We start from the raw sequence: 20,026 nt of genomic DNA on the forward strand, positions 1-20,026 counted from the left end.
CGCCAGACACGGCGTCCATGCCACCAGTCACATTGCATGTGGCTGGCTTCAATTAAAACGCCATTACTGTCAGCTCCGATCAGGGCTGCTCTTAGGGATCACCGCAACAGCAATTAAGCATACATTTATCTGTGCTGTCCAAGCGCTGTTTAACTCCAAGCACACTTTTACTACACAACACTCCAGATGGGATTATCTAATTTGATGGTTTACTGTATTTATTCTGTGGAATATTTGAAGCAGGGGTAGGAGGAGGGGAAGGGGGGGAGAGAGCGGCGAAAAAGAAATTGCAAGTGATCATGGGAATATGGTATTTATAGACTTTATTGGTTAGACACGTCATAAATCTCAATTTTGGGGAGCTGGCCACAGTCTGTCGGGCGCGGGATCTGCTGTGTGGCGCTCTGCTGGAATGTGTATTCTACCTAGAGCCCTTTAAAACAGCCTGGCGGTTGCTAGAGCGCCACACACACTTACCTTTGGGTTGAGTCACACGGGCACTTTTACATTTCATATGCATTTCAGCTTCTACTTTGGCTGAAGGACAACCAAAAGCATGTGATCCTCCTACCGTATAGAGGTGAATAACAAACATAGCCTCGGAGTGTGCTTGTGAGAGTGTGTGTTTCTGTTTGTGTTTGTGTGTGTACGTTCCTACGTTCCTTAGTGTGTGTGTGTGTGTGTGTGTGTGTGTGTGTGTGTGTGTGTGTGTGTGTGTGTGTGTGTGTGTGTGTGTGTGTGTGTGTGTCTGTGGTGTGTGTGTGTGTGCACGTATGTGCTATTTACAAAATGCTAGCATAAATCCATAACTTAATAGAACCAAAAAACACAATACACAATCTACATTTACTAATGCTCATTTACATTGACAAGCACATTCATGAATGAGACATCAATGGGGAATGCACCCCACCGCCCCCTCCTTCCCTATCGAGTGTCCACAATGAAACTTCAGTGTGAGACGATCCCATCCTTAAAGAAGACGTTAGAAGGCACTAAAACACTGCGACCAGTGATAGATGTCTCTGTACGCACGGCCCCAAGGCGAGAGAGAGAGAGAGATAGAGAGAGAGAGATAGAGAGAGAGAGAGAGAGAGAGAGAGAGGGAGGGAGGGAGAGAGAGAGAGAGAGAGAGAGAGAGAGGGAGGGAGGGAGGGGGAGAGAGAGAGAGAGAGAGAGAGAGAGAGAGAGAGAGAGAGAGAGAGAGAGAGAGAGCGAGAGAGCGAGAGAGAGAGAGAGAGAGAGAGAGAGAGAGAGAGGGAGGGAGAGGGATAGAGAGAGAGAGAGAGAGAGAGAGAGAGAGAGAGAGAGAGAGAGAGAGAGAGGGAGAGAGAGAGGGATAGAGAGAGGGATAGAGAGAGTGGGACGGGGGGGACGGGCATCATTTGATTTAGAGCTGTGGATGGCCTTCTGGGGGCCCTTGATTACCAGAGCTTTGCGCAACGCTTTCATGTGGTAAGCGATTCGAAAAAAAAAACAAGGGTCACTGTTATCATTTAAATAATCTGAGTCACTTAAAAGGAGTAACAGCGCGCATTCCTGCCGCTCCGTCTCAAAGTCCCCACTCTTTCGGAAATGGCCTAATCCATCTTGTTGGAGAAAGGAGCGGAGGATAGGAACAATTATCTCCCAAAGCAACATCTTCTGTTTAAGTAGAGCATTACAGCTCCGTTCTTTGTAAAGGAAAGAAAAAAACCTGAGAAACACAGGGGGCTTAACTTCCTGGACCGGGAATGTGCCTTCTTTGTATGGGGCTGGGAGTTGTGAAACTGTAGTGGAGTTTTGATTAAAGTGGTCCTGCTAATGATCCACGTCGGAGCAGGGGAGACGCGTGGGGAGATCGGACACAGCCACGCAATGTTGTAACAATAAACCTCTACGTCTGCTGACGGAGACATGTGGCTTTGAGGAACTTCTTTGTCGTACATTTCTATGCAAACAAGCCATTACGTTAAGTTTTTACATCAAAGCATGTTTTTTTATGTATGAATTTATTTAAAAATGAGAATACCATGAAATAATATATTAATAGTGATAGTTATAAAAATTACTTCTTCTGGCTGTTTCAGTCAATTATTTGACTGTATTGTTGATGCCTGTTATACTAATGAACAATACCTACTTAATAAATTGGTTATAACTAATGACCCTAACCCTAACCCTTACTATGTACCAATGTCCAATAACTACTTAATGAATGAGTTGTGCATATACTAATGACTTACTATTCTAATGACCAAGACCTATTTATGGAATGAGTTGTACTTATACTAATGAGTTACTAGAATAATGACTAAAGAACTCCCAACTGAATCAGTTATACTTATACTAATGACTTACTATAATTATGACTAAGTCATTCTTATGGAACACATTCCCTAAATCAACATTCCTCATCTATGGCGTTTGTGAGTAGTGTGCGTATGGTCAGACCGCAATGCCACTCTGTCGTCGGCAATTAAGTTCCCGACAGCCGACAACGATGATTAAATGAATGAAATGGTAACTCTTGTGGAAATCCAAAGGGGGTTTTGTTGCCTGTCGGCCCAACTATACTTCATCCTGGCCCAGCAGGCCATCCGACTGACCGATGAGCCGGCTCCTGGCTCCGAGCTGCGGGCGGATGAAGGCGGCCCTGGACTACACAGGGAAGAGGTGAACTGGCCCGGTGGATCATGTGTAGGGAAGCATCGCTCTTCGGCGTCGGAGCTCGGCCCACACGCGTGTGAACCGCACCACATGACACATCAAAGACTGGAACACACCAGACATTGTCCCTGGGCTTGGCTGCTTCACGCCTGGGTGATTTATTGGCGTCGTGCTGGGAGATCAGCCATGGGGGCCTAACACTGAACACATATACTGTAACCCCCATTACCGAGCCTGTGTTCTACTGTTAACCCCCCTGAATCAAAGCAGGAGTCCTGGGGGTGCGGGGATTGATGTATCGGTGTGTGTGTGTTGGTCTAGGGGTCAAATCTGGAGTTGATGTTTATGTTGGAAGCGTGGGCTCCGTTGATAGGAATTCATGTCTATGGATCAAGGTATGGACATTTTTGGGTTGCGTTATGTAATACCTCCACGCTTAGCCCAGAAAAGATCTCCAGAATTCCTCCTGTTTTGACTGTGGATTATTTATGGGGACGTCATGATAACAATAAAGGCGATTTACTATGTCTCTACTATGCCCTTTGTCTTATGTCTTAAGGTAGTTTGTAGACGATGTGCTGGCTGTAATGTGTGGAAGGGCACGGTGCCACTACTAAATATCACATGTGATTTAAAATTGGTTCTTACTTGCCATAGGCATTCGTGTTAACCTTATTATCTGTCTAAAGATGTTTGGTTTACTTGGAAATGGTGTGAAAAAATGGAAGAGAGAGGGAGAGCGGGAGAGTGAGAGAGACCTGATGGAAAACATTTGACATGATAGTTCAGTTACAAAATATGTCCAGGTCGTTTGATCTTCCCTTAAATCTGAAGAAAATGGTATTTGCCTTGATAGGACTTTAACTACCACTATTTTAAAACAGATTGGAGAAGTAACGCACATTTTCCATCCATCTCTTTTATAAGAATGGCTTTATAAACGCAGCACAAACTGTTGCCGTTTCACAACAAGGGGTCTAAATGTCCTAACCTTTCTTGGACCCCTGGCACCAAATAGGAAAAAACGTTTCCAACATTACCTTTGTCCAAACCAAATGAAGCCCGCAGAGACCTTCAACAAGGTTCCTGCATACGATTATCCTCTCATTTGATCAAAACCACAGTTGCCCGCCAACGTGATATATCGGTTGGGATAATCCATGATGGACAAATACAAAACATTGGGACTCCGCAAAGGTTTACTCACACAAAGGAATTTAAGAAATGACTTAAAGGATTATGGATTTATTCATTATTTTACCTCCACTTCCCGTTTGGCTTACATGATATTTACAATGTCATTCATATTTCAGTTGACATGGTTCCCTTGGCCCCAATCACTTGCAAAAGCACATTGACAAGCGAAGAAAGATATAACTCAACTTTATGCGTCATTATAATGTCGTTAATAATAATAATAATAATAATAGTGTAAGTGGCCACATTTTACTAGGCAGAGATTTTTTCAACATTAAATCATCCTTCACTTCATTATCTAAATATGCCTTTTCTGGATTCTTTGTATTTTTTTCCATCCACGCAAAGGATAGAACAAAACTGATTTAAGAGTGTTTTGATTGAATTCAATGGTTTCGAAAGGAATCCAGGACTTACATCTGATTCCATGACTTTTGGAGTTTTTTTTAAACCTGGACCACCCTGAGAAAACCATTTGGGAGGAAATAAAGTCAAGACCCAAGAAAAGACTAGCAAGGGCTGGGAGGTTAAGGAGGAAAGGTCTATGACCATCCTAAGAGTGTGAAACCTTTACTTCATTAAGATTCATATATCTAAGTCTCCATCATATTGACTTCACGTGATTTCTGCAGAATGTGGTTTAATCATTACACTGGCTAACTTTTCAACCAGAAAAACACCAGTATTATTATATTGTATTGTATTGTATTGTATTGTATTGTATTGTATTGTATTGTATTATAATGTCTAGTATTGTATTGTATTGAATTGTATCGTATTGTATCATATTGTATTGTCTAGTATTGTATTGTGTTGTATAGCCTTTTGTATTGCGTTGAAGTGAATGGCATTGTCTTGTTGTAAATCTATATCTCAGAGCGGAAGAGCAGAAGTTCTTCCCGTAGCATATGCTACCACCTAGCATATGCTTTAAAGAAACTAACAAACTTTCTGATGATGACAATCATCGGGGGAGTGCAGTTGTGGGTACATCATTGTGCAAGCCCCCGGTGATCCAACCTCTAAATAGTATCACCTTTAGGCGTGGACAATGGCATCAAACAAGTCCAATACTTCCTCTCGCTGCCCAGTTTAGTTAGTCGTCTATTGTCTCCAACAATGGATCTTGACACTTTGAATTGGAGCCTGTGATGGATAGCTTTTGAGGTCAAAAGCTCTGACTGCTATATTGATTTCATCCTTTAGCCCGGCCAGCTTTTCTTCCTGAATAGACATGGCTTGGTGGTGGGAGTCACAGCGACCTTGTGGGAAAGGGTGTTCTAAGAAGTGATGGGGCTGGCCTGCTTATCACAGGACCTTGTTTTAAATCTGACATGTCACTCACTATAACCTTCAGTGTTCTTACATTAAAGCAAAATCGATTTTTGACTATGAATTAACGTATGACTCCTCGATGCATTCATGTGTGGCTGAAATATACTGTAGTGATGTGTAGTTATGCCAACACTAGTTGCTACCATAGCCTAAACAGACATCTGTTCAGTTGTACAGACATGACAGTCAGTTTAGTTGTACCTTTTTTAATAGGTCTACATGTACAGGCTTGTCTGTATAAACAGCTTCTAAACGGGGTTTGTATAGAAATAAACAATATAAATACTGTTTTTCATGATGAAGAGGAAGGACCAAGGTTCCAAACTAAAAGTGCTCCCATAACATATCCTGCATGGGGGGTGTCATTCATGCAGAGCATAACAACTGTTAACAGATTAAGACTAAAGATAAAACACTGTTAACACCGTTTAGACATCCATCTATTGGGAATTAACTGGGTTGAAAATTCGAAGCCTAATAATCGTTTCACCAAACCATTCCATGTATATGATCATGGATGCAAATCACCCTCAAATTTCTCCATCTACCTTTGTTAATTTGATATGCCCTTGGTTCTATAAAACACGTTCTGTGTTAATACCAGTCAATAAACCATGCGTAGTTGGTAACGCTCTGTGACTACTTGCTCAAGCACCAAAAGAAAAAGAAAAAATACCCCAAAAATCCGAAACAATAAAATATCTCTATATATAAAACGAATTTAGTTCCCAATTAATCCACGCAGTGTAGACCTTTATAGTTTATAGTCCCCCTCTCACAGACCCCTGGAGCCGGTGTGCTGCACGGTGCTCGCTGCAGCACACAGATCGGGTTCAGTCTTTGTCAGTGTGAATGGGGGCGGAGGAAGCGAAGCCATTAGAATCCTATAAAAAGAAAGTATCCGACATCACAAAGTATCAAGCTCCATCACCACAAGCACCTAGGCCAGATACGGACCGCTGGAAACCACTTTGCAAAAATCTATCCTAACCGTCAGTCCATCATCCAATTTATTTTTCTTTAATTTATATTTTTTTCAACAGAAACAGCTAGGATAATTTCTTAACCGTCGACGGTACTTTCAGAAAAATATTATTATATCCATGGCAATCTTGGGTTTATTTAATTGATTTACCAAAACCATCGAAGTTGAAAAACTTTTCAGCCAACCGGTAAACTTTTACGCATGGACGCTGCGAGAACGCGCACCGCTCCGAGATCGTCGGTGCTCGTAAAGTGAGCGCTGAGGTGTGCTCCTTGAACCTTTCCTACCTTCTCGGCACTCCACGTCTTTTTGAAGGATGCTCGCTTTCCCTCGGAGTAGATGGTGGTGGTTTGTACTGGCGCTCCTCGTGGCCACGGTGCGGACGGGGACGTCCCAGAGACCAGAAGCGCGCTCCAAGGCAAACTCCATCAGGTCGGCGTTGTTGGAAGAGGCGCACCCCACGCCGGGGACCAACCACACCGGGACCCTTCACAGCGCAGGGGTCCCCAAGAAGCACAACGTCCTCACACAGGTACATTATCATGCGCAATGGGTCAGAACTTTTTGTAGTGTTGTTATGACGTTTCACGCAAATATATCTGGTTAAGCAGCGTTTTATTTCTCTGAATGTAAGGGTATGTTGTTAGTGCACTGCATTGGATATGGATGACAGTTGTTTGTTATGATAAATAGATCACGCCTTCAATCGGATGAACTCCGTCCTACTGGATCGCTTGTGTCGTTTTGAAATGTGGGGAGCATTTTTTAAATGCGGCTTACCCGATTCCGTATGACCAAGTATAACTGCATAATGTATCCAGAGAATAACTATTCCCCACGTGTGAGTCGTTAAGGGGTCGGACGGTATCAATCAGGGCCCTAATTAGCTCTCAGACGTCGCGGCCCCGACGTGTGGGACCGAGGTTTCAAGAAACCATGTTATGGCAGCAGAAATGTGAGAAAACGTTAAGACTCCGGGTAATTCTCTGTCTGGTTCTTGATGTATTAAAGTGGCACAGACGCTTGTGGGATTAGGAGCCTTTGCTCAGGGGCAACAAGGATTCAAACCGGCCACTTAATAGACGCTCTAACACTTTCCATGCTGTTTAAACACTTGGTTCGATTAGGGCGGCCGCGAAAATGCTGTGGAAAAAATTGAAAACATAAATTATGCTATTATTCTGGCAATTGTAGGTGTAGGTCTACCTCGTTCCAAGTGGGCTTATTATTTTAAGACCTATCGAAATATCCTCCACATTTAACATTTCTTAAGATTCCTTAGGCCTGTATAAAATATTGCACATTCATTTGGTTGTTCAAAAGTTTAATTCTTGATATTCTGTTGAACTGTCAAGTAACTTTTAAATACCAATTTTAGACTGGAGAGATGATGCAATGTATCCAACCAGACAATTTATGATATAAATCTAGACATTTGATATGTAGCCTATTTTAGTTATTGATCGATTAAGCTGATGGTGTTAAATCAACGCCCATTCTTTGATTGGATCCTCTTCGATCGACAGTAGATGGCACTGCCACGTTTTGTGTCTCTTATAATTTTCAAGCAATGCCACCACACTGTTTAATTAGCATGTCCTTATCTTTCAAACAACATACATTTCTGCGGCCTTATAATCAAAAGTTTCAAATGTCATTTAACTGCAGGCTTTTTTCTTGTCTCAGGCTTTGGCGATAAAGTGTGTGCCAATATAACCGCTGGGCAGCTATCTCTCTAGTGTGGCTAGCAACAATCGTGGTGGACATCAGTGATGTGTGTGTGTGTGTGTGTGTGTGTGTGTGTCTGTGTGTGTGTGTGTGTCTGTGTGTGTGTGTGTGATTGTGTGTGTGATATCCTGCTCAGACAGACTGAATTATGGAAAAGCCTCTTTTCTTTACTCCTCTGAGTGAAGTCTGGAATCAGTCCAAGCCCAAAGCAAGCCAGCATGGCGCTGTTCTATCTAAACGTCTCTCCTTGCCTTTGCATTCATCTTGAGTGCTTTGGGAACGTGACCCAGGGGGCTATAACGTGTGCGTTGTGAGACCACCCCACAGCCACTATCCTTAAATGTCATTATGCATTTCATCATTAGCACTTTTACTTGTGAAATGGTGTGTGTAAAAGAAGATTGGGAATAGATTATATTATAAGAATGTTAGCCTACTGTGGTGTGTGTGTGTGTTTGTGTGTGTGTGTGTGTGTGTGTGTGTGTGTGTGTGTGTGTGTGTGTGTGTGTGTGTGTGTGTGTGTGTGTGTGTGTGTGTGTGTGTGTGTGTGTGTGCATGCGTGCTTGCGTGCGTGCGTACGTGTGTTTGCTCTCACATATGTGTGTGTGTGTGTGTGTGTTTTTGTGTGGGCGAGCGCACACATGGATGTGTGTGTGTGTGTGTGTGTGTGTGTGTGTGTGTGTGTGTGTGTGTGTGTGTGTGTGTGTGTGTGTGTGTGTGTGTGTGTGTGTGTGTGTGTGTGTGTTCGTGAGTGTGTTTGTGTCTGTGCTTTGGCTGCCAGAATACTTTTCCAGAGCTATAAAAGTATGGGCCACAACTCTACCTTGGCCAGAGCTGTGGCCTGAGTCTGGCGGCGCACCACTCCTGCGACCTTTATTTCAGCACTTAGCGGCTGTTTACGAGTGGAATAAATCAAAGATAACAGCTCTGCGCTCGTCTGCGGGATATAATTGGCAACGTGTGGCACTGATTTGTAACGGCTCAAGAATGATATTACTGCCGGGGTCGGTACACAAGATGAAGTGAAAAATGCACTCTGTGTGCGGTAACAGAGTGGTGCCGGAATGTGTTCCTCGATTGTTAAAAAAGGAGTCTGAAAAGATTGAGTGTTGCCCTGTGTTTCTGAGGTTCAGTGTTGTCTGTGAAAGGCTGAGGTATGAGTGTGTATGTGATATGTGTCGGGGAAGGTCATTGGGTAGCAGACACTGTGTCTGTGAGTGGCTGGGAAATGAGTGCGCCTTGTGTTGTCGATGTATGGTCAGACTATAGTAACATCATAGTAGTATTTTTTTTCGGCTTCATTGGAAATAAAAAGGATTCCCAGCTTAGATTCCGCATCGAGGTTTGATGGCAAGGTGCGCATTTGGATGCTGGACTTCAGCTGCCTGAACATCCGCTATAGCAGAAAATCCTGTTTTATAGTCAACATGATCCTCTTCTCTTTCCTCCCTCATATTGCTGGGGATTCACTTCTTGGCGCGACACTAGAAATAGGCTCTGCGACTTCTGATTTCATCTGATAACTCCAGCCGGAGTTAGAAGGGGCGGGGGGGGTGGGGGGTCGGTGGGGTAGCGGTATGCTTCCAACACAAGTACCCATGAAATGAAATCCCCCAATGGCTTCTTAAGAAGAGACAGAGTCCAGACAGGCAGCGGGAAGCTGCCGCTGCTGTTGGAAGACAGAAACCATCCGTTTTCGGTGTGTCTGTTTGAGAGCTGTTTTCGAAATGGACTAAAACACCAGGCGGCCTTATATACGCATTGTTATTTCCTGGTGGCTGTTGTTGCTCACCGTACGTTGTCATTACCCAAACCAACGTCTGCTCACTCCACGCTCTCACCTTCGATTCGTTCAGACGCCGTCAGCCTCCGAGTGCTGGCACACCCGTCCGCCCGGTTGTACGTTTGCGTCACACCAATGAAAGTCAAATCTATTTCACGGAAAAATAAAACCACCCACCGACGTAGAAACAGGAGCGCTACATGGCGCGTACGCCAACACTCCTGGGTGGGCAATCGGGTTCTTGGACATATAAAAAAATAAAACAGCTAAGAAAAATGGATAGAAAGAGGCAGCTAGCGTTTGCCGCGACGCAAACCTCTGATACCACAAGGGGCTGGTGGTGGCAGCGTGGCTGGCGTTCTGCTAAACAGCAGCAGCCGGCCGCTAGCCGCCTTTCTTTCCCTTTTCTATTCTCTCTCTCACTCTTATTTTATCCCCAACGCCGATATGGTTTTAACAAGCATCTCCCAGAGGTCTCCTGCCTATTAAAACGGTGCCAACTCCTTCTTCTCGCTCGCCGACCCCTGGCTGCCGTCTCGCGGCCGCGTCTGCCACCTTAATTGACTGTTTACTGTTGCTAACGAGCTGAGAGGGGCCCGGCGGGGGCCCAGCAGCAAGGGGCCGGAAGGGGGTGTGGCGGCCTGTACGCGCTAAGGGGGGCGGGGTTGGTGTCGGGGAGGAGGGGGGTGACAGGGAGTCTCGCTTGTGTGGCACCTCTAGTCGGTTTGGAGCTCCCTTGGGGCCACTGTCATGAGGAGGGGGCCCCCTCACTGGAGCCACGAGAGGGGCCCCTGATAGTCTTCTTGCGAGCTGTGGATCCAGGGTCGCACCCCCGTTTTTGGTGTTTACAATGTGGTACGAGCCGTTAATGAGAGAGCAGAGACAGAGAGTGTTGAGTGAGAGAGAGAGAGAGAGAGAGAGAGAGAGAGAGAGAGAGAGAGAGAGAGAGAGAGAGAGAGAGAGAGAGAGAGAGAGAGAGAGAGAGAGAGAGAGAGAGAGAGGCCTGTGGGTCTCCTTTAACAAGTCGTAGAATGAAGTAGGACTCTCTTGGTGTTGTTTGAGTCACAGTGTATAGCCATGTGCAAAAGAATACAACCCTGCTATATGTGTGTGTGTGTGTGTGTGTGTGTGTGTGTGTGTGTGTGTGTGTGTGTGTGTGTGTGTGTGTGTGTGTGTGTGTGTGTGTGTGTGTGTGTGTGTGTGTGCGCGCGTACGAGGAAAAGGTCCTTTTTGTGGTCAATTAAGAGCATCTCACTACGTCAACTGAAGAGAGTCCTTGATTCCGGAGACTTTGTTGAACTAACACAAAACCACATGTGTGGTGAGTGATGAAAGATGGCGACGCCGTGTTTGTAGAGATGTGTTGTTAGCATACTCGCTATCCCATGTCATCCGATACAGCCAGGCTTGTCAGTGCTTTCAGGGGGTATACCAAGTTTGTGTAGTGACAGCGTTATTTGTCTCCTAAAGGCTGCAGACATTAATTTGAATCCTCAGGTTACCAGCCGCAACCCAGAGTTAAGGTTTAATCTTAAGAGATCAATAACCATATTGGGTATGAATGTGTGTTTGAAACCAGGCGTATGTGTCTGTGATTGCCGTTTGTGTTTGTGTGTTTGTTTTTGTGTGTGTGTGGGTCTACTCAGACATTCGTGTTTGTGCAGACATACATGCTCAAGTATGTTAGTCTGTACAAATATTTCGATTCGATTTGTCAGGCAGTGAGAACGGATACATTTTATTACACGTTGATGAGTTTGTAGAATATGGAACGTGTTGTTTTGTGCACATATATTAAGTTACCCACGTGACTTACACGTTGAACAACAGGGTGAGCGTTGAAGCAGAGCTCTGTCATCATGTTGTGTTCCAGGAACGATCCAGAAGGAACTTGATCAAACAAGGAGAATGCTCAGAGCAGGGTTTGGACGGGCTCAACATCCTCCCCTTTCTCTCGTTGATTGTTTCTCTCCCACACGGTGCCACCGTCTCTCTCTCTCTCTTCAAAGCCATTGTGGCGGCTCGCCAGTGTGGCGTCCCAAGGCGTGTGCGCCAGGCCGCCATCTTCTCCCTCGGCGCCTACCCCCTTCCTGCTCTCTGCCCATCTTCGTCATCATCACCTCATGGTCGTCACCTCCCTTATCTCCTCGCCAGGAATGGCAGGAAGAGGCCATTAGAGCAGACCTGCACACTCAAACACACACACACGCACACACACACACACACACACACACACACACACACACACACACACACACACACACACACACACACACACACACACACACACACACACACACACACAAACACGCAGAAACACACATGCACATACACACACAAACACGCAGACACACACATGCACATACACACGCACACATAATCAAATGCACACACAAATACAAACATACACACACACAAAATCGAACACACACAGGCACACACAAACACACACACACACAAACACAAACACACAGACACACACACGACACACACACACACACACACACACACACACACACACACACACACACACACACACACACACACACACACACACACACACACACACACATAATCAAATACAAACATACACACACACATAATCGAACACACACACACACACACACACACACACACACACACACACACACACACACACACACACAAACACAAACACGCAGACACACACACGTCACACACACAGACACACACACAGCCCTCTTCCTCCCCCAGGAGCGTGCAGGTCGGGGCTTTCATGTGTGCGTGTCAGAGAGGAGGGCGTCCAGGGACAGGAAATAAGGGAGCGACTGAGAGATGTGACAGCGGCGAGCGATTCTGGTGCAGACTGTAGGGCGAGACTGGGAGACGGGGGGGTGGTACTGGTAGGAGATATGAAGGAGAGTCGGGGGCGGTAAGGGGAGAGCGGGCGACAGCGGGGGGGGGGGGGGGGGGGGGGGAAGGAGGTGGCGGAAGGTGGGGAGACTGGGGGGAGGTATGGGGAGGAAGGGGGAGACGGGTCGGAAATAAATCCCCCAGGTGCTTTAGAGGTTGGGAATGAGGCGTGTTAAAAACAAGGCGAGATAAGGGGAGATTATCAAACGTGATGGTATTTTTGTGGGAACGGGTAGTTGGTTTCAAAGGGTGGTTCTTGTCGTAAACACACGCAGACACACACACACACCCACCCACACCCACACACGCACACACACACACACACACACACACACACGTGCACCGGGGAGCATAGTTCTGTGATCCAGTTATGCCAGATGTGTTTAAACTTAAAAAAGTAATTTGAGCTAGCAGAAAGACAAAACAACGTGTGCCCCGATGTCAATTAAATAAGCACTTGTTGTGTAAAACAGGCCATGTTTGCAGCCTAGGGACCCTAATCAAACTCATACCCAACAGCGTTCAATTATAGACGGAGGGAAGATCTTTCTGCATGATCAGAGAATCAAGATCGGTTTCCTTTTGTGCCGCAAAATGAAAGAAAGGTTGGATTACTTCAATCAATAGATAAACCATGTGCATTACCAGGATCCAGCGGCTCGAAGGACGAGCGTCCAACACTGCTCATTCCTCTCATCCTTTCATCTTCCTTTCATCACCGGGACACAGCCAATGAGAGCTGCCGATCGCCCGCTCACCCGGCGGACCTTCCCTCCAACTGGAGGAGAAGAAGAAGCATATTGAATAACAAGCTGGTTCCTTCTGCAGATATTGACAATTTTTTTAACTTGTTTTTTCTGCTTGCAATGACTGATTTGAACATGCGGGCCAGATTTAAACTCTAGAAAGCTGCCTGTTTTTGATGGTGTAGTCTTCTCCCTGTTGATTGTACATCCAACATCCATGGAGGTTGTTATGGATTGTGATGTTCTGCCCCCGAGAAAAACAGCTTCTTCCTCTCTCTGTGTCTTCTCCTTGCATTTCTCCTTCTTCTTAGCTTTCTCCTTCTTCTTCACTTTCTTCTTCTTCTTCTTCTTCTTCTTCTTCTTCTTCTTCTTCTTCTTCTTCTTCTTCTTCTTCTTCTTCTTCTTCTTCTTCTCCATCTTCTCCATCTTCTTTTTGTTCTTCATCTTCTTGTTCTTCATCTTTTTGTTGTTGTTGCTGTTGTTGTTCTTCTTGTTCTACTTCTTCTACCACTTTGTCTTTTTCGTCCATCTTCTTAGTATTCTTCTTCGTCTCGGTCCTCTTGTTCTTGCTCTTCTTCTTCTTCTTCTTCTTCTTCTTCTTCTTCTTCTTCTTCTTCTTCTTCTTCTTCTTCTTCTTCTTCTTCTTCTTCTTCTTCTTCTTATTCTTCTTCCTCTTCTTCTCATTATTTTTCTTCTTCATCCTCCTTTTCTTCTTCTCCTGTTTATTCTGCCTTTCCTCCTCTAGGGACCCTGCCCTGTCCGACGGCTGTAAGCCACTTCAATGCATTGCATTGACGAGAACACAAACCAAGTAGAAAGGTAGCGGTGGCGGCGGGCGCAGTAGATGGTGTGTTGTTATTCTGGTGTCAGTCCGCATCAGAGGGATTCACGTATATGGAGTCATAAGCCTTTATCCTCCTGTCCTAACGTCTCCAGACTGGGGTCGGGTGATGTTTCTGTGCGAGACTAGACGACTAAACGTCTGCTTGTTTCAACTACAACCCCCCTCGAGAGCCATGGAAGACTCAATCCCCTCTGGCCTGTGCTCATTGGAAATCCGCATGATGCTAGACCATTCCGAGGAGGGACTTTTGTTTTGAAATGCTTCATTTTAGATGCTTTTAATTTCGAATTTGGATTGAAGTGTTGAAAGTCAGTCATTTGTTGGGGACTTTGTTCATCGAGGCTTCACTGATTACCATCAGCATAATTGTGGTCATATTCTGTTTATTTATTTGTGTCGTGCAGTCCTTAAAGCTCTTTGTGCATATGGATTTTCTTATTTTATTGGCCATTGCGCACATTGTGTCCCTACAGGAACCTCCTGAGAAACGGGACCACAACCCAAATGTTTGATTATCGTAATGTGGTGTTTATTGGAGATTTGAGTCTGCAGAGATGCAAAACGAAACGATTACTTTTTCATCCCTGTAACAATAACAATACCAACACAGCTGGTTACCCTAATAACAAGCAATACTCAATCTCCTGGAGCATGAGAGAACCTCACAGGGATTTCCTCACATTACCGCGATACCACAAAGGCTCTGTGCGCTCTATTGTCTGGAGTCTGAGAGCCGTTTTGTCTCTTAACATCCATAACAATGCGAAAGACACGTTTGACCTCCACAGCCTGTTTTGCTTTGCTCTTCATTTCATTTGAACTCTTCATAAGAAACCATAAAGAAGCAGATGAGGGAGGAGAGAGTGAGGGGAGAGGCGACTAAAACTAAAACTGAACCAGACTACCACCACTTCTCCAGGTTGTTAAAGGGGATCTAGCCCTCTGGGATCAAGCCCCTGCCCTCTGAAGGGTACACCCTCCTTAAGTGTTCTGGGGGGGGGGGGTCTTACCGGCCCCCAGGGGCCACTATTTGTGAAGGGGGACACACATTAACGTTAAATACTAAAACAAAGGGGCTACCAGAAGAATGTTTCTCTCTATCTCTCCCTCTGCCTCCCTCTCTCTCTCTCTCTCTCTCTCTCTCTCTCTCTCTCTCTCTCTCTCTCTCTGCCTCTTGCTGTGTCTCTTTCTCTTCTCCATCTTCCTATTTCTCTTCTCCATGTCCTCCTTTCTCTCTCTCTCTCTCTCTCTCTCTCTCTCTCTCTCTCTCTCTCTCTCTCTCTCTCTCTCTCTCTCTCTCTCTCTCTCTCTCTCTCTATCTCTCTCTATCTCTCTCTCTCTCTCTCTCGCTCTCGCTCTCGCTCTCGCTCTCGCTCTCTCTCTCTATCCAATATATTACTGAGATCAGTACTTTAACTGTGATGTAGTTCTACCTGTGAAAGTATATCCCTGTCGTAGAATATTTGTTGTAGGCCTACCTTTTTAGGTGTATCCATGTATCGTTATATGTGATGCAGTTATAGTATATGTGATGTGCCCACTTGTCCAAATGTGTAGCAGTATACGTGACATAGTACTATTTCCACCCGTTCAAATGTATCAGTGTAGCAGTATACGTGACATAGTACTATTTCCACCCGTTCAAATGTATCAGTGTAGCAGTATACGTGATGTATTTCTATCTTCTACCCGTTCAGGCGTATCAGTGTAGCAGTCTACGTGATGTATTTCTATCTTCTGCCCGTTCAGGCGTATCAGTGTAGCAGTCTACGTGATGTATTTCTATCTTCTACCCGTTCAGGTGTATCAGTGTAGCAGTCTATGTGATGTATTTCTATCTTCTACCCGTTCAGGCGTATCAGTGTAGCAGTCTATGTGATGTATTTCTATCTTCTACCCTTTCAGGCGTATCAGTGTAGCAGTCTATGTGATGTATTTCTATCTTCTACCCGTTTAGGTGTATCAGTGTAGCAGTCTATGTGATGTATTTCTATCTTCTACCCGTTCAGGCGTATCCGTGCAGCAGTGACAAGGAGTGCAGCCTGGGCAGCTACTGCCAAAGCCCCCAGCAGGCCCCCTCCAGATGCCTCACCTGCCGCAGGAGGAAAAAGCGTTGCCATAGAGACGCCATGTGTTGCCCCGGAAACCGCTGCAGCAGCTGTAAGCAGAACTTTAGACAACTTTGCCTTCAAGTTGGACTATAGTCCATGGGGACACATACACAAATGCGGTTTTAGTGTGTATGCGTGGTAAAAGTTATAAAAACAAAATGGCAGGGATTTTGGCAGGATGCTATGATACTACGACATAAATCAGGAGTCGACAGCTTGAAAATGTTTTATATTCAGTGGGACAAGCTATAAATCCATCAGGATTTAAGTTCCGCTGGAAGTACACACATGTAGCCCAGGCGTTTATCTGCCATTACTTAATTTATCTTTATTGTACATTGAGGCAGTACATGTCAAAACAATTACGCAAAAATGTGACAATATCGAGAAATATCTGTCAAAAAATGATTCAAACAATGCCTCATGAATAACCGCCACCAATACAAACAATTCCATCGGTACGGGAGATGAACACGAGTAACTACGGGGCTCCGAAGGGCTGGAACAAGGGATGTAAAACCCTGATAAAAGGTTATCGTTCTCTAACTTCTTCTCCCGTCCCACAGACATCTGCGTCCCCGTCTCGGAGAGCGTGCTGTCCCAGCACATCTCGCCCCTGGGCGACCACAATAAGCTCTCCACCAAGGAGCACGGCTGGAGGAGGAACGGGAAGACGAACGGGAAGACGAACGGGAAGACGCAGCCCAAGCATTCCCTCAAAGGTAACGCGCATCTGCTTATAGGACGCCTTGTACACACACGCACACTCACACACGTACACCGACAGACACACACAGACATACACACACACACACACACACACACACACACACACACACACACACACACACACACACACACACACACACACACACACACACACACACACACACACACACACAGATAACACACACAAACACACATGTGTGCGCCCGCTGCAGAGCGACAGCAAGAGCGAGAGAGAGAAAGAGAGAGAGAGAGAGAGAGAGCGAAATGTCCCTCAAAACACAAACACGCACACACGCCAGCGCTGTTCTCGTCTCTTCTCCCTCATTCCTTCCGCGGTGCGACTGCGGTCTCTCCGAGTGGCTGAATGCATTTACATTCTGTTAGCCGCTGACAGCGGCTAACAGAATGTAAATGCATTCAGCCATCCGAGTGTCCCCACAAAGCCTCCCGAGGACGCCAGGTCTGCTCACTCTTTTGGCGTAATTACTCCTCTGCAACGGCCCCCACAAGGCCCCCCCCCCCCCGAAAACCCACAGCCCTGTATGGGCCCTGTGGGAGAAACCACAGTAACACTGCTGTAATTGAGGCACCTACTACTACTACGTGCAACACTAGCACACACAGACAGACAGGGGCACATATGCACCCCCCCCCCCCACACACACACACACACACACACACACACACACACACACACACACACACACACACAATAACAAGCGTACGCATATGTGCATGCACGCACACAAACACAAACACACGCGCACGCAGAAGTGAATACATGCACACTAATAAACACACTCAAAAACACACACAGATCAGACATGCTTGCTAACTGACACACACACACACATACACACACCCTGGTTGACAGGGGCACTGTGAGAGAAGCCACAGAATGTGGGTTTGGCATGGGAAAGGCGTGATAATATCCCCCCCCCCCCACCCCCCACCGCCCCGGCTCTGGTTTCACCTGACTCATGTAAACGTAGGGGTCTAACCAGAGCTCATTTCAGGCTCTAAAATGGCTCCGTAGTAAGTACACTGTTAGGGCCTCAGAAGGAGAGCATCACTGAAGTCAGTGGTTTGCCAGTGGTGCCAAGTTGTAAGCATTAATAATGTTCTTACTGTCCCATTGTCATCTGTCTGTTTATAATGGTTAGGTGTGATGATAGATCCCTGCATATTCCATAATATCAGTTGCTGAGGGGTAAAAATTGACCCCAGGGCAAAAAAAACAGACGAAAGACAAACACAGCAGTGACTAAAGCGTGCAACCAGAATATGAGGAGGAAATGGAGAAGCACACCGACAGGGAAATGCGTCAGTGGGTTGGTGTTTTTCGGTGGAGCCTCATGCATAAGGCCCTAGAAAGTGTGATGAAACAGCACTGTCTCTTGTTCTGACACATCTGGTGGGAAGTGGGATGACTGGGTTACAAAAGCCGCATATGGGTTCCCTTAAACTAACAACAATAAACAACGAAGACAATAAGAAACCTGTGCTGCTGCTCTTCACAATTACACCATCAAACGGTCAGGGTTCAACATGAGTAAAAGGTTGCCTGTGTTTGTTTGCAATGGCAACATGATTCATAATTATTATCATTGTGGCTCACTGTGCCTTTGAGTTGAACTGAAACGGTTTATCTTTGTATTGAACTCTGCGTTCCATTAGCTCTCATGACTCACTCTGTTCTTGTGAGTTCTTGAAAATAAATGAATGAATAAATGAAATCCTCTGTCACACAGATTTTCCAAAATATACTTATACTATATTCACCAGAATCAAAAGCCATCGCTAAAGCATTAAATTCCAAATAACCGAGCGGGTGGCTGATTCCACTCACCTAAGGTCATTCAGATATTCACATTGCGACCATGCAATCCATTCATTCACACATACATATAACATACACGTATAATCCAGTACACATAGAACACGTGTATTCATATGGATCTATCTCTCCCCACCAGGCCACGAGGGCGACCCCTGCCTGCGCTCGGCCGACTGCTCCGAGGGCTTCTGCTGCGCACGCCACTTCTGGACCAAGATCTGCAAGCCTGTGCTGCGGCAGGGCGAGGTGTGCACCAAGCTCCGCAAGAAGGGCTCCCACGGCCTGGAGATCTTCCAGCGCTGCGACTGCGCCAAGGGACTCTCCTGCAAGGTGTGGAGGGACGCCACGTCCTCCTCCAAGTCCCGCCTGCACATGTGCCAGAAGGTCTGAAGAAGGAGGGAGGGGGGAGAGAGGGGGGAGTGAGGAGTGAGGAGCAAGGGGTGGCGAAGGGGAAGGAGGTGGGGATGGAGGTGAAGGTTATATCCGGCGTTCTCGTCCTCGTCCTCCTCCTCCTCCTCCTCCTCATTCTCCTCCTCCTCCTTCCTCTCCATCTGCCCCCGGGCGTTGGAGGAAGTTCTCCTGCTATGTGTCGGTTCTTTTTTTTGCGTGAGGGGGGGGGGGGGAAAGAAAGAAAAGAAGAGAAGAAAGAGAAGAGGAGAACAAAGAGACTAGAGACAATTTAAAACAGAAGTCTTCTTGTCTCCTTCTCCTTGTGGGCCAGGAATGTTCCTCCACAGGTGAAGTGTGTGTGCGATGTATGGTTTGCATCGGGCAACCTCATTTCGCAGACATCATACTCTATCACACATGCTCACATACATACACACACACACACACACACACACACACACACACACACACACACACACACACACACACACACACACACACACACACACACACACACACACACACACACACACACACAGACAAACACTCTTTATCGCGCTCCGAGTTGCTCGACAGCATCACTTTGGCCCAGGTCTCTCTCACTCTCCACCTGCAACACATATCCACTGGGCCGTCCAGGGAGCTACGTGGCCAGGTGTCCGACCCTGCCCACCAAAGTGTGGACATTGTGAGTGGACTGGATGTTCCTAGCCCTAGCAATAGGATGCAAGCTCCTGTAGTGTAAAGCCTTACTGTTCTATACCTTCAAACACATTCATTCACATGTCTGCTCATGCATA

General features: G+C 46.0%; 1 protein-coding gene across 1 annotated transcript; it reads left to right on the forward strand.

Moving 5' to 3' along the window:
- The first annotated feature begins 6,108 nt into the window (after positions 1–6,108).
- On the forward strand, positions 6,109–19,226 carry dkk2 (dickkopf WNT signaling pathway inhibitor 2). The gene is made up of 4 exons (XM_056585960.1): positions 6,109–6,698; positions 16,169–16,319; positions 16,837–16,992; positions 18,976–19,226. The coding sequence occupies exons 1-4, from the start codon at positions 6,483–6,485 to the stop codon at positions 19,224–19,226; spliced, it is 774 nt and encodes a 257-aa protein (XP_056441935.1). The 5' UTR covers positions 6,109–6,482.
- Positions 19,227–20,026: the final 800 nt, after the last annotated feature.

Source organism: Gadus chalcogrammus, chromosome 3 (genome assembly GCF_026213295.1).
Source record: "Gadus chalcogrammus isolate NIFS_2021 chromosome 3, NIFS_Gcha_1.0, whole genome shotgun sequence".
In the NCBI taxonomy this organism is placed as follows: Eukaryota; Metazoa; Chordata; class Actinopteri; order Gadiformes; family Gadidae; genus Gadus; species Gadus chalcogrammus.